The 15,712-nt window shown below is 42.0% G+C and overlaps 1 protein-coding gene across 2 annotated transcripts; it reads right to left on the reverse strand.

Annotated features, from left to right (window-relative positions):
* Nucleotides 1-9,359: 9,359 nt before the first annotated feature.
* On the reverse strand, nucleotides 9,360-15,290 carry hbegfa (heparin-binding EGF-like growth factor a). 2 transcript variants are annotated; one of them, XM_063484273.1, is made up of 6 exons: nucleotides 15,213-15,290; nucleotides 11,528-11,779; nucleotides 11,223-11,421; nucleotides 10,979-11,131; nucleotides 10,775-10,861; nucleotides 9,360-10,669 (listed from the first exon to the last, which is right to left on the reverse strand). In XM_063484273.1, exons 2-5 carry the CDS (start codon nucleotides 11,775-11,777, stop codon nucleotides 10,789-10,791), a joined length of 675 nt encoding a protein of 224 aa, XP_063340343.1. In that variant the 5' UTR covers nucleotides 11,778-11,779; nucleotides 15,213-15,290; the 3' UTR covers nucleotides 9,360-10,669; nucleotides 10,775-10,788. The 2 variants fall into 2 exon arrangements, with proteins under 2 accessions (XP_063340343.1, XP_063340339.1); XM_063484269.1 differs by lacking the exon at nucleotides 15,213-15,290 and adding an exon at nucleotides 12,529-12,739.
* Nucleotides 15,291-15,712: the final 422 nt, after the last annotated feature.

Consider the following 15,712-nt stretch of genomic DNA (forward strand, 5'->3'; position numbering starts at 1 on the left):
TAAATAAATGGATGGTTATTTTGGTTAGTGAAAATCAGGCTTTAAATAATGTACTTAGTGAACAACTGACTCATTCTTTTAGTGCAACACTGAAAAATATTAAATTTGTCACTCAATTTAAGTTGTAATAATTAGCATTGCTAGCATAAAGATGGCTCGCATTCAGGAGACAGATTCAAGGGACCACTTGAGGCACTGCATTATTTACAAGGACTCCATACTGTCCAAAACTTCTGTCTTTATATTTTGCTAGGAAATGTGCAAACAAACATGTAATCGTAGGCAAAAAATAACGTTTGTACAATTCTAATAAGCTTGAAAGTTATTATTTAGTATGGCCACGTTTATTAATCAACATAGCCTGAACTCTCTTAGACAAGCTTTCAGTGATCTTCAGGAATAGTTCTCAAAGCTTCATGAAGGACATTCAAATATCTTTTTTGGATGTTGGCTGCCTCCCTGATCTCCTCTGTACATAATGACGACTGATTTTCAATACAATTCAATACTGTGGCTATTTCTGATGAGTCTTCAGTGAATAGTAATGGATCAACTGAAAAGCTAAATGGATCTCTCAGATCTTGTGTCAGGTCTTTGCTGGATTTTTTCCTGTTTCTTAAAGATTTGACTTTGAATAAATAAATGAAAACAAAAACGATCAGGTACAAGGCTGGTTCCTTGGTTGGTTTAAGACTTTTGTACAGATTTGGTGAAGTGGAATCTTCCACAGTATTCTACCATTACATCATTTGATATTGCTTCATTTGTCTTAGCAAATCAGTCAGTATCACTTCCACTTTACTTGAATCACAGATCAGATAACATAACCATGAGTTCAGCTGCACAAAAAATGACCACCACAGCTGGAGTACTAACATCTGACCACCCAAGTCAACAATTAAACATGCTTAGTCAGCCAAATTAAAGTGAAAACTACTGAACAGTGACAGACACACTACATAAGATATGGGTGATGGTCATACAGTTTATACACTGAGCTGACGATCAACTGTTAGGATATCAATCAACCATCAAAAATGACTCCAACTATTCCAGCTCACAGGAGGAGACCTAAAAAACAACATCTGCTCCCACATTGATGTGTCACATTCGGATGGTGGCCCCATTGTCGCCCTGACAAAGCTTCAGTGCTGTGTCACATTCCCGTAATCCACGCTGGAGTAAGGGGCTCAGGGAAGGTTATTATTTTTCACACACAGGCATAAAGCCACAGAGCGGCGGTCTCCTCTCATGACTCACGCACAGGGAGAAAAAGGAGCTGACTAATCACAATAATAACCATCATCATCCTGCCGTCTCGACAGTTGCTTCTCCTCACCCAATCAGCCCAATAACACAATTCAGATCACTCCTCAAGATGAGACAGTATTGCTGTTGAATCAGCTGTGTCAGTGCATATGTCTGTGCTGAGCATGCTAATTGTAGCGTGTTACTAGTCACCTCTGTCTCTCAGCCAGTAATGGGGCACATTTTAGTAGGGCTTTTCACATGGCTAAGCTCTCTAAAGTGGTCTGCTGGGGCTTGACTTTACTGCCTTATGCAAAGCCGGCTGTGTGGTGTGTTGATAAAGACAGAGCAATCTGGAAGATTAGCTGTGGTGTAATGGGGCGAGATGAAAACTAGATGTCATCTCTGCTTCCACGGGCTCAGCCCTTCTCAGCATGTGTGTTTGTGAGCGAGAACTGGCAGAGGGAGGTCAGGGGCGCGTCTGCCACGAGCTCAGCTCTGGCTCTGAAAGCGACATCACCCATGACCTCATCTAAGGAAAAATCCCCCTCTCCTGCCTTTCTCTCCTCCCTTTTCTCTTCTCAAGGAGCTGAGCTCTGAGCTCTGCTTCTGCATTCCTGCTCTCCGAACAGCTCCCACACTGTCTCCAAACTGTGGCAGGAGAGAGGGAACACACAGGGGAACAGTGGGCTGATGGTTAGACGGAGAACAGCAGAGGGGAAAGTCTTGCTGAGGTCATGGACCCCACTAATAGTCTGTGGGCAGTTCAGACGGCCTCAGCAAAGGAATGCCAATTTGTTAGACAGTCAGACAGATGAAAGCACATAAATGAAGAAATTCAAAAGAGGCTAACTTATTCAGTCACTTGCTTTAATTCACTGGTCTTTGGTTCCATTATAAGGCAGCTTGACACCTTGCCCTTTGATTAAATGAAATATCCCAACAGTTACTGAATGGACCTCCATGAAGTTGGAGGTAGTGAACACTGCAACAACAGTTCACCTGCTGAGCAGTTTGGAGCGTCTTTATTAGGCATCAGAGTTTTGTGATTGTATCTGAACCACTTCATGGAAAATACCATTCTTGTTTTTGTAGCAATTTGTCAGAGGGACAGTAACTGTCAACATTCCACTCCACCACGTACGTAGCTTAGGAATGAGCAGGTATTTCTCCACAAGGAAAACCCCTTCTCTCATTTCTTACAATCCATACAGGAATCTGTAACAATGATGATTGCTTAAAGTGTTTGTTTTCTTTGGGGAGGTGGGGGAGGTTGTAAGTTGTAGTGGAAGGGTGAGGTGTTCTTTCGGTTTCAACAGCAGCCAGCCACAAAAGGAGAAACAGCCAATAAGAATCCCTGGAGCCCAATCCTTGCGGTAACCACAACGTGCTTGCAGCCTCTATGACAGCCATCCGCTCCTCCTTTGTCATAAGCTGCGGCGTCAGCCAGCTCAGCTAGCCAGCACGCGTTGAGCTGATCCTCTAAAACCATCATTAGGTGCCTGCTTATGCACACATACACACATGCATGCTGGGCGGATATGGGGGGAGAGATTTCTAGTTGTTATTTTCTTTCAGAGAGCTTCAGGTCATACTGTAAGGGGTAGAGAAAACAGATGAGTCAAGCATGCAGTCATCCGGTCTTCCGGTCTATTTGCCCTTGTTTGTTCAAGTTATTTTTTTCTACACATATATATGTGTGTGTGTGTGTGTGTGTGTGTGTGTGTGTGTGTGTGTGTGTGTGTGTGTATTAGATGACAATAGCGACTGAGTATGCTTTCTCCTCATGTCTTTTTCTGTTCTCCTGTTCCTTCCTTTCGCCTGCCTCCCTTCCTTGTCCCCTCTTAACCCATCTCCTCTGGCTCACTCTCCTCTCATTTTAACCAGTAGGTAATGTGATGCTGCCATCAGCCTCCTCTGGGCCTAAATAGACCACAGTGAGAATTTAATAGTGTGACCATGATACATAACAAGTGTCTGTCCAGCAGGGTGACATCAGCAGCGGAGAATCTGCTGGTATCCCTGCCGAGCTCCTGCTAGCTTTGGGGGCAAGAGGAGAGGGGCAGAAGTGAACTGAGCTGCTTTTTTCAACACGACTGACATAGAAAGCAGCAATATGAGTGGAAGCCAACTGTGAACATGACATTTTTTTTTACCTTAATAACTGTTAAAATCACACCAAGCTCTGATTCTGTGGTAAGGTATGCCTTTGGTCAGCAGCAACTAATGTGTTTGATTTCTGCAAAACAATTAGTTTTTGCATTTGTCACGCCTGCACAGGCGAATTACAGTAAACAATTGCGGGATGAGTCAACATTAGAACTCATTGTCAACTGTCTTTTCCAAGGTGAGTTTGAAAGGAGTTCTGGGATGTCAACTTGACTGCATGTTTTACCAAATAAGCATAAAGTAGAAGAGATGGACACAGCCACCATGACATCATCCACTGGTTTGTTGGCTCCCGTTCTGAAGCCTCGTGTTCGGCACTTTTTTCAGCATCACAGTGTAGCCATGCCCTAAATCATACGCTGTTTTATCATCTGCTTTACTCAAAATAGGACTATAATTTACAAAATTATCATTATGTTGTATTTAAATAGACTTAAAACCAGTAACTGAGACCATTCATTTCCATTTAATTCAGTTTTATTTATATAGCACCAAATAACAACAACAATCATCTCAAGGCACTGGAAGGTAAAGACCCTACAGTAATGGAGAGAAAACCCAAACCCTAAGACAACCTCCTTTGAGCAAGCACTTGGCGACAATGGGAAGGAAAAACACTAATTTTTGCTTGTGGAATAACAATACTTACTTTATTCATCTAATTGTTACAAATGTTGGTTCTTTTTAAATCAACAACAAAGATATAAATAACAACCTACGAAGACTTATGCACCCTCTTTAAGACTTTCCCATCCTTATCATCTTGAATCAGCACTCCCAGATCCGCGTCCCTCAAAGTTTCAAGAACAGAAGAAAAGCCTAAAGTTAAAAAAGAAATTCAATATATAGAAATCAGTGACGCAAATGACAGCGGTACCTACTTACTTTTTCTTAGTAACGAGTAATCTAACTAATTACTATTTCTATCGTTACAACGCTGTTACCGTACAGAAAATGCGGTGCGGACACGTTACTATTTTTCACCACAGACAGCTGAAGCTGTCTTCTTCTTACCGGAGCTAGGGGGGCGAAAAAGGCGCACAAGTCCTGCTGATTGGCTGAGGAAGAATGAAGTCGTTGTGGTAAACCAATCACATGACCAATTTAAGATGACATAGCAAAAAGATACTGTATACCAGTTTTTAAATTGTGTTGATAGGCCAGGTAAACCACAGTCATGATAATAAAAATATACACGTTGTTTTTTCCTGAATACTATCGTCACGTTTACTGTCTAAGGACAGCGCCAGCCCCCATTCTCTGCTGAAGACCAAAAGAAAACGAAACATAAAACACCCCTTTCATATTGGTGGAAAAATGTACCATATCGACCAATCAAAAAATGATATGGCAACGTGCCATTTGATTGTTTAGCAAGAGGGGTAAGTTTTGGGAGTGACGGCAAGAGAAAGAGAAAGTTTTGAGATGTGAGAGATTTGTAACGTTTAGCGTGTTTGGAGTGCGTAGTGTAGTGTGTTGTCTTGTGTAGTTAGTGCGTAGTGTAGTGGAGAGTTTTCTTTAGTGTGTCAGAACTATGAGGCGACAGGTGAATGTCACAGATGCTCCCAAAAAGCCACCAGAGGCAGATTGCAATGTAAACGCTGTCTCCAGGTGGGAAAACAGGAGGAGTGATACGCCTCCTGTTGTTAGGTCTGCAGGTATTGGGCTTGTAATGTTCTCCTTTATCTTATAGTGGACTGAAATTATTTTTCTGGAGTGGCACGGCTAATTTGTGTGGGATCTTATTTGATGCAGAACACCTGATGGTGCTGTAAATAGTTTGAAATGGTTATTTTAAAAAAACACCTTGGCTGCATTTTAGGTAAATAGCTGCATATAACTTTGTTGTTTGCAAAACTTGTGCATAGGTTTTTAAAATGTACAATTTCTAATTGAATTTGAAGTTATGAAAATGATTCGTTAAACATGTTTGCGGTTGTTACAGTAAAAAATACAACTTTTTTCTACTCGGAATTGATGTTTTTTGTCTGATTTTAGATCAATTGTGTTAATACAGTATGTCAAGATGAAAAAATAACTGTAAATTTAGACATGTGAGGTTGTGCTGAAAAGAATGATACCAAACAAGGCAAGATAGATAGTTTTTAAAGGTGAAATACAGAGGTAAAATCAAAAGTAGTCAAAAACAGCCAATTATACCCTAAAGTAACACTATAGTTACTTTACCTAGTAATTAGTTAGTTTTAGAACATTGTAACTCAGTTACTAACTCAGTTACTTTTTTTTGAAGAAGTAACTAGTAACTAGAAGTAACTAGTTTTCAAAGTAACTTGCCCAACACTGATACAAATATAGCAAGAGCCAGGAAATGATCTAGGAACATAATATCGAGCTTGAAGACACCTGAAAAAATGTCCTTTAAGGAGAGAAAATTTTATTTACTGTTAAAAAGAACTCAAAATAGAATCAACAGACAAATCTTTCAAGGTTCTTGCACCCAGCCTAGCCCATATAAAGAAAGTGTTACTCAGTTATGATCTGTATGTTTGATTTGGCAATGATTTGAGCTAGATGCCCTTTCTGACGCAACCCTTGCCATTTATCCAGGCTTGGGATTGGTACTAGGAGTATACTGGCTCCCCATGGCTGGATTAGACGAGAAGGTGAATAACACCTTATTTACTTGCCCCATGCTGGGACAACATTGAGTTTACTGGCAAGACTGAGACCTAAAAAAAACCCCAGTTTGCTCTCAATCTTTGCAGCTTTTGGGGGCAGTTGTAAGAAAAATACATTTAGCTGGGCCTGATGAAGTAGTGGAGAGAGTAGGCATGAGTCAAGAATGACTCGTTTTTCATCTAACAAATGAAGGGTGTTGGTCAAAAAGTAAACGCCATCAAAGTTGATGAAAAATAAGATTTCATTACTTAATATTTCAGCCTCTTGAGGGCCGCTCTGCTTACACAGACAGTCATGTTTGCCTTCGCCAAATGTCCTGCCTTTGGCTGCACGTGTCAATTTTAGAAGCTTAAGGAGGAAGAGAAAGAGCAGACAGGAAAAGGATGAGGAAATGGAGAAGACAAGGCTGCATGACAGGCAGGAATAACAAAAAAGAGACTAATCCACTTAATGACAGGTAGTGACAGAGTGACTCTTAATCTTTTGTAGGCGAAAACAAGCGAGCACCCTCCAGAGCAGAAGTTGTCACCTTGACCCATTCTTTGTCCTCCCGTCTATCCCTCTTTCTCACGTTACCCCTTTGCCCTAATCTCGCATTCCTTCTCTTCATTTCTGTCATCCTCCCCTCCCTCCTCCTCCTCCTCTTTTGCCCTATGTGCTGTGCAAATGGGCCGACACAGACTGCGTGCAACACGTTGATCCTTTGCAGCTTTTTATTGTTGCTCAACAATCACTCCCTCCCTGTCATCGCTTCATCCACCAGGAGTGGCACGCTGACATTTGGGCCAGCATTTCAGGTTGACTTCACGGGCCTGTGAAAAGCATATACACCTAAAACAAGCTCTGGCATGCACAAAGTAATCAATTTCAGGTAATAATGTGTTCCTGTTGATGATATCCGGTAAGAGAATGATTACATTTCCAACTGCTGGCGTGCGCACTTCCATATTAGTGTGGAAATTACCCATTGTTGCCTCTCAGCAGAGCAGGAAGCACCTTTCACAACAAACCTACCCTCCTTATACCGATTAAATCCAGTGCAGCTGCCGTAGCATCTGATTACTTAAGTCTATTTGGCAATGACAAGAAGGCAATGGAGCAGTTTACTTATTAGCTTTAGATCATTTTGGCCAAAGTTAGAAATAACTAATATAATGAAGCATATTTAATGTTTGAATGTTTCCATTAATGAGCATAGTAGTCCGCTCCACAGCCTTTGATTTGGCTACTGTTTAATGCTACTGTTTTTCATGTGTACCTCAGAATAAAGTGGAAGTCTTACATGTGAGTGTGTGAACCAAACTTACTCTAGGAAAATCACAGCGCCCAAAAACAATATCAAACACAATAGGCTTGCTGGTATTTCCCACAAGCGTCTGGCACGGAATAAATTTTGCCACTTCTGAAGAATCTCGGCCAACCTGCGAGGAAATGCCTTAAAGCTCTGTGGAAAAATAATCTCTTTGACTCTCTAGGAATAAAAAATAACTTCTAAGGGCAGGACAAGCTCAAAGTGTAGACTCTGTGGAGCTGTTTCTCAAGCCCAACAAGGAAAATTCATGAGAAGTGCAATGCTGATGGCTGATGATGGGCCACCATCCTGGCCATTATTTCCTGGCTGGGGTCCACGAGGCCACCGAGAAACAGAACGCAGTGAACTCCCTTCTTCTTCTCTCTCAGCATTCTGGCTCTCCCGCCTGCGATCAGGCCCGGGAATAGCAGCTATGTGAGCATGACTGCACGACACTATTTCTGTGCGCTCTGCTACTTGACATTGAGAGGCCGGGATTAGGTGGCCCCCCACTACTGTAAATGAATAGCTCCCGTCACTCACACACGCACACAAACACATGTGTGGGCTTTGTAAATACACATATGAATCTCCCTGAACATAAAAGAATGTGACTGAGAAACTGGAGTTTTCTGCACATTTTCACCTTCCTGTAAACGCCACGTGAGGATGATGAAAGCTGAAGTGCTGTTTTTCAGTTTCTCAACAAGCGGTATGAAGAAAGTTACGTTCTGAATCAGGTACCACGCCCTCGGTGGTTCAGCGGAACATCTGTCAGCCACCACCACCTCCCCACCACCCCCTTGTGCGACATGAGCTCCCCACAGTATGCTGCTTATTCAGTCTATATGGAACGTATGGGAATCAGACCCACAAACAGTGCTGAAAAAGATCACATAACAAACATACATGTTTTGCTGTGGATTCTTTTCTTGGTAATGGTTCGGTTAACCCTTCAACCCACTCAGAGTCAGCTCTGAAGCATGACTGTACCACATTCCCACTTACACAAACACACACTGCCGGTGTAACAACATCTGTGTAGGAGGTGACTTCAAGGGAGTGACTAACATTTGGCGGGGCCTCAACCTGCCTTTGAGTCCAGCTGGGTCTTTTGACCGTCCTTACCTCCATTAAACCTGTGTGCGGCATACATGACAGCATTGCTGCATCCTGCTATTTGCTGTATGTGGTCTGTCTGAATACTGTGGCATTCGGGGGCTGGTTGAGGCCTCAGATGTTGTGCTCAATCGCGTGTCTTTGAGTGCGACATCTGTTTGAGCTGCGTGAGTAATGGTGTGTGGGGCAGTGGCTAAACATCAGGTGTTTGCCGTCTTGCACATCTCAGATCTGTTGCCTTTCTCCTCCCCCCACAGCTGGAATGAGTCCTGTATGTATCATGATTGATCTGTCAGTGAGTCTGACGATGCTGTTGTCATCACATAAAAAAACGACTGACGTCTTCACTTTCCTCACGGCTCGCTTAGAAAGTCTGGCATCAGTTATTTGTTGAATTGTAAACAGTGGCACGCACAGATAACCCCAATTACATATAATAACTCAGGAAGGATTTCTGATTCAAGATCTATGAGCACTGGCTAAAAATAATAACAGCACCAATGTGCAGGATACAGGTGTCTCAGTTAAAAGAGACTGCTCACACGCCAGAGACAGGAAATAAAAACATGATGTTTGCTTTAATTGCAGATCCTGAACGAGCTAGAAGAGCAACAGCGGTGTTATCGTTATTAAGACAGGCATTAATGCATGGTCCAACTCAGGAAGCAAGTGAATGACTATAAGCTTGGAATAATAAAGATTTATCCCTGCGATAGATTAGCCACCTGTCCAGGGTGTACCCCGCCTCTTGCCCTGTGACATCTGGGATTGGCTCCAGTCCCACCATGATCCTGGATTGGATAAGAAAGCGGGTGGATGGATGGATGGATGGATGGATGGATTGAGAAATAACAGAGAAACTCCAGAACTCACATATTGAGATGTTTATTTTATTTTTTTATTCTGCTCTGAAAAGAAAATCACAAATATAAATCACTTCAAAACTGCAGGATTTGAATGGATGAAACACTTGAATTCACATTGTTTTTCCTTTTTGCTTTTTTCTTGACAGCTTAACAGTTTCTCCTCTAACAATGATAAGACATAAACACAACATATTTATACCCAATTCTTTCTACAGTGTATTTCATATGTGACTCCCTTCTAAAAAAAAAGAACGAAATACAGATGTTGAGAGCACAGTTCTTGTGGTGCTTATAATCAGTACGTAGCAGTGTGCCTAATGATCAGCGTTACCTCTGAAATTGAAACCTAACGTGAACTAACGGTCCCCGAACCTGCAGGATAAAGCCGGGTGGGGGGATGGGAGAGAGTAGGACTTGGCCCTCCCTCATTACCAATACTGATGTGCCTTTGAGCAATTCACTGAACCCACATTGGAGCCACTTAGTGGCTGACAGAAGAGACTGGTTGCCCCAGGGGCAGTTTCCAGGTGTGACTATGAGTAACCGTGAGTGTGGTCAGTGTTGGAAATCATCTGAACCATTGGATCATTAAAAATAATATCAAATAAAATAAAATCTCGCGTATTCAATGATCAATTTATTAACCACAGTGCTATTGATCATCTAGTGAGTGCCAGAATTAAAGTTTATGCATTATTTTTCATGAAATACTGAGCTTCCGCTTCGTTTGCTTCTGTTTCATAAATAAATAGCCTCGAATAAGAAATATAAAAACACTTTTTTTTTGTTTTATTTTAAAAACTGCTAAAAGGTGGTTAAAAATCTCCATAAATACAGTTAGCTTAAATAAATAAATTAAAATTATAAATATACCGTTTACTGTACACACACAAGAAAAAACAAAACAACAACAAAAAAACAAACAAACAAAAAAACACATGACGGCATTGAGCAGGAAAATACAAAATGTTGTCTTTTGAGAGAAAGAGAATCCAGATTGAGCTCTGATTGTTGTTAAAAATCTCAAATAATTTCAGAGACAGAGTCAAGACGCGTTCCTCCTTCTTCCCGTTCCCCATCGCCTGATTCTCGTCACACCTCCTCTGAGCGGTTTAATATTCCAGTTCCAGACCGGGAGTTTCTTCTTCTTCTGAAGCCATCAGGAATACATTCACGTGCCCACTCTTTGTTTGAACGGCCAGCAGAACATTGGGCAGACGTCCTTCTGTTCTCTTCTTTGCGTACGTTCATTTTATTTTCCTTTTCTTTTCCTCCGGGACCTCCTGTTGCTGTTCACTTTTCATTTTCAGCTGAGGTAGAATTTCTACATCTTTGCCTAAAATTAAAAAAAAGGGGGGAGAATGAGTGAAATCTAGTCACACTTGATAGCGGCTGATGTCAGTCGGTGTACGTGTTTGTAGCCCTTTCCCTAACCACTCACCTCTCTTTGTTGCTTCAGTGGTTGGATGCTGACCCTAGCTTCACCTTCTCCTCATTCTCTACATCATACTCTCCCCGCTTGTGAAACCTGGAATAAACGAAAGGAAAGGGAGCTTGTTCAGTCTTCTACGTATCGCCTTGTTATTAGCTAAGATCCTAACCTGTGCATGGCTGCGAGTGCGTGCCGGGCGTGTGTTTCGCTCACCTGAGCATTAACAAAAGTCCAATGATGGTGAGGCACAGAGACGACAGCACCACCGCCACCACCGCCAGAGCTGTGGTGCGGTCGTAGCCCTCTCGGGACTGCGATGGCAGCAGGATAAACTGACACCTATCGCCGGAGTAATTATGGTGGCACCTGCGAAGAGGACGGTGAAGGGAAAACAGTTAATAATTGATCGACTTGAGGTGCGCATGACGTGCAGGTAAACAGAGAGCTAAATACTCACACGCATGATGGTTCACGGAGGTCTTTTAGGTAAGTGCAGGTCCCGTGAATGCAGTAATCTTTGTACTTCTTCAGGCAAGGATTCCTCTTCCTTCCCTTTCCTTTCCCCTTCTTCTTTCCCTTTCCTCTCGTTGTTTTTCCCTCAGTGTTTTCAGCCTCCAGGATGGTAGAAGGATCTTTGGGTTTGCTTGACATGGCAACTAAAGTGAGAAAAAAAAACAAGACCAACAATTACATGTGCTGTCTTTGTTAAAAGCCACTTAAAAGCACCAATGAAACATTTAAGACATTTTTTAAGTGCCTTACCTCTTGGCAGTTGCAGTTCATAGTCTCCAGATGTGCCATCTTCATACTCTTCATAATAGTAGTAGTCATCATCGTACTCCTCCGCCTCGCCGTCCTTGCTGTAATCTGCTGTTGTCACCCTCACGCCCCGGTTCTCCTCCTCCTCTGCTCTCCTGTCTCTGGTTGTGTCCAGGAGGCTGATAACAGAGGTGTGCCGCTGCTTGTTGCTCTCATAACGGTCTACTGCAGCACCGCTGGCCAGTCTGGACATCACTGAAGGAGCAGGAAAATCAAATGTTATGAATGAGGTCTGCTTTGAACATATATATGCCACAAAAAAACAAACAAACAACAAAAATCACAATCAGAAAACTCTTCCTCTAGGGGACAACCAGCAGACAGGTTAGTGCACCAAGGTGGGTGAGCCTTCTTGGGCAAGTTGAAACATGTTGTACAGGAAGAAGCTTCAGGCAGGATTTTTTAGGGATGCAGTAATTACGCTGCTGTTCTCTCTTAGGAAATACACCGGATCAGACATTGTCCTTAGGGATTGATTGAGTCAATGCCCAGCTCAGGATGCACTCAAAAAGAAGCCAAAACCATGTCCTCAAATTCGTGGACATTGAGATATTGGCCTGGCACACAGCCTTCCCCCCCTCTGTCTCTCATAACACACGCACAAAATGCATGGGCAGACAGTTAGCTAATGTCAGGCAAGAATATGAGTTAAAAATAAATGTATCCAGTTACATAAAGCATGCTCTAAAATAAGAGAGATGACCCCATTAGCTCCTGAATAGGCTGGCATCATGAAAACTGTTGCCTAAAAGATTAAGTTTACACGCCATGTTATAGCTCGGTTATTATAGAGAGGATTTCACTGACAGCCAAGAAAGACACACACACACACACACACACACACACACACACACACACACACACACACACACACACGCTAAGTGATCCATTAATGAACACAGAAGAAACACTGGTTAAGTTGCAGAGGCGCACATGAAACGTACCCAACGCGTGAGCCAGCAAGAGCGCAACAGCGAAAATCCTCATGGCTTCCAGTAGCTTTAAGTAGAAAAATTATTTAAATTAACAAAAAAAAATCAAAAAACCTAAAAGTTATATTCCGTCCACCTCTCAGTATTCCTTCCTTTTTTTATGTGCTTTTTCTTTTCTGTTAATAGATCTCCTCTCTTCTCCTCGCGCCCCTGCTGCCGCTGTCTTCTCTCGAGAAAGACTGGCGACTGAAGCTCACGAGCCTTTTAGCCTGTATAGATATCCCCGCCTCCTGGGGGTTGACCATAACCACACGAGCATGTTGCGCCAATTAATTCGTATTTTAACTCAAATTATCCATCATGTTACTTGGTGCTCACAAAGATAGAAAATAAAATGCAAAAACTGTCGGGAAATCAAAAGAAACAGGAAACTGAAACTTAATAAAAAACTAATCCTTGGTTCCTTTTGTACATATTGACTCATTCTTTCTGTCTGAGTGCCGTCATAGGGTTTGGTTGTATTTAATCCAGGTAAATCCGGTGGTTAAAGCAGTCACAGATTTAAAGTATGCGTGTCACACAATCAGAAATCCAAATATTAAGTAAGATACATTAACAGTCCATACTTACATTTAAGCAAGATAATTCAACAGCGAAGCTGTGGAAGAGGACAGGAAACGTATATTTTGTCATGTATTACTACTGCAGTAAAAACTGGAGATCAGATGATGGGCTTCACTTTGCCTCCAAGTATTAAAAGCGCCTTTAACGGGTACGAAATGTGAGCGCCACCACGTGGTCAAGAATTACACTACACTGTTTTTACTTATTGGCTTCAGTTTAGGTTCAGGTAGTTTCCAGAGTTAGAAATAAGCGAAATTAACTATTTATTTGAAAAATGATTAATTTTGATTTATTTTTATTTATTTTTTTTTATCAGCTTTACAGTTAGTCATGTTTTCAAAAATTCACAACAGACATTTCAATACAAACACCACTTCTTGAAGGGCAGCTGGTTCACAGTAATGTAGACCTCCCAAATCTAAATAAAGAAAGGCTACAAAGCATCATCAGGCCACTGTGATGCCAAAGGTTACTGAAACTTAAGGCCTTTCCTGTGCGTTTCTATTTTCACTTAGTTTTGTGATAACACAAGTTCTTTTCAGTTATTTCCCTGCCTTCCCCTCTTGTTTTTTTATTTCAGGTAACTGCAATCAACTACAATGTTTTTCCACACAGGCTTGGGTAATTTGAGAAGCGAGGTGATGAGGTGGTTAAAACCGTCAACTCACAACGTGAAGGTTCTTGGTTCCCAGGGCTTCCTGTCTGTGTTACTTCCCTCCATGTACTCCAGCTCCACAGATGTGCAATTTAGGGTTAATTGATGATTCTAAATCGACCATGGAAGTGTATAGCATAAAGTGCTGCATAAATGTGTGTTTCAAATTGCTTTGAATGGTCAGTAAGTCTAGAAAAGTGTTTTATAAATGCAAGTGCATTACATTACATAGAAAATCTACCATTACTCCTCTAAGTGCAAAAGGAAGGACGGCAAGCTACTAATACGTTTATTCACTGCCAGTTGATGTTATTACTACTGGTGTCATGCAGTTCTGAGGTAACAACAATTATTCACTAGAAAATTATCTTTTGATTGCAATGTGAAATTCTCCCTTCAGCTCTCAAGTGCAAAAAATACCATCAATAAGTTAATAGCACAAGTGCTTCAGATGGATTAAAGTATAGTCTGACTTCATGGATGGCTGGGTTAACAACATTCTTAGAATTAATAATTAAAGTTGGAGTCAATTTAAAGCAACACAAAACGCATCAAATAAAGATAAAATAGATACACAATACATCAGCATCACAGCTTTTGATGTTATTACTACTGCTGGTTTTCTAGAGATTTATGGGCTTTACTACTAAGTGCACGTTCTTACGATTCCCGTCACAGTAAAGCCTCTTTGGCTAAAGCTTAACTACATTGTAGTGTGTGTTGAGGTCACATGTAGGGTGGGCTGCTCACCACGTACAGGGTAATGAATTTGTCTGCCCTTTGTACTCTTAGGCATCAACTAACTCTGATGTGACCGTAGACACTAAATCTGGTGCGCCAGAATGTCGTGCTAATGAGATTCTTTTAAATACACGGGGTGGAGCGAGTCAGAAACCAAGGGCACAGTGATGATGTAAGTCTGATCAGAAACTTTTTATTTCCAGGCCAGGGAGCAAGAATGAGAAACAATTCTAAAAACCTAATAAAATGTTGTCAATACGCTAAAATTCCCACTGAGCCTAGGTAAAACAATTCTAAAACGGGCAAAAATGCAATTTTCTGTATGCACTAAAAATCCCACCCAGTCCCACAACCCAGGACGAATGTTCGTTATGGGTTCACAGGCCAGAAATTCCTCTTGCGGGGCTGCGTGCATGCCAGCCTCCTCCCAGGCAGACGAGGATGAGCCTGCTATCCCCTTCTCGTCCCTTCACTGGGCCCATCACATCCCAGCCCAGCTCGCATTCTGCACAGAGTCCGTTGCTCCATGCCATTGCGCCTCCCCTCGCGTCATCGCCCTGTAAGTAAACAAACAGGGGCCAGAACCACCGTCCTGGAAGCTGCCCTGGCTTATAGCCATGGCGACCCTCTCCCAACACGGCTGCACCCGGTGAACAACAGTGGAAACACTACTCACAAATGCTGTCAATCACAGGCGTTGTCGCCGTTCCTGCTGTCGGGACTGGGTCGCTACGTCACGCTGACCGGTCCGTCTCCAGATGAGGCGTCGCACCCCCGCGATCAGGCAGCGATTCCCCCTATTTTTATTTTTTATTTATTTATTTATTTTTGTAACCTGGCCTTCTTGCGTTCCTTTTCATATATGGAGCCTCTCTCCTCCCAATCCTCAGTCAGCTTCCTTTTAAAGGGTCCCTTAAACAGCTGATAGGCCACTTCTGGACACACCCATGTCTTAGGTGATCACTATCAGCTAATTTGTCCCATGCCCAGCCAGTTCACAGTGGATTAAAACAATGTCAAATAAACCACTAAAACCAATACAACCAATACAAACAGAATAAAATCATGCAAATAAAAACTACACTCACAAATAAAGACAAAAAAAAAACAGAATAAAACCAATATAAACGATAAATACAAATTTCCACTGTGTGACATGAACATTCACTCTCAAGT

This window comes from Pelmatolapia mariae, linkage group LG2 (assembly GCF_036321145.2).
Source record: "Pelmatolapia mariae isolate MD_Pm_ZW linkage group LG2, Pm_UMD_F_2, whole genome shotgun sequence".
In the NCBI taxonomy this organism is placed as follows: Eukaryota; Metazoa; Chordata; class Actinopteri; order Cichliformes; family Cichlidae; genus Pelmatolapia; species Pelmatolapia mariae.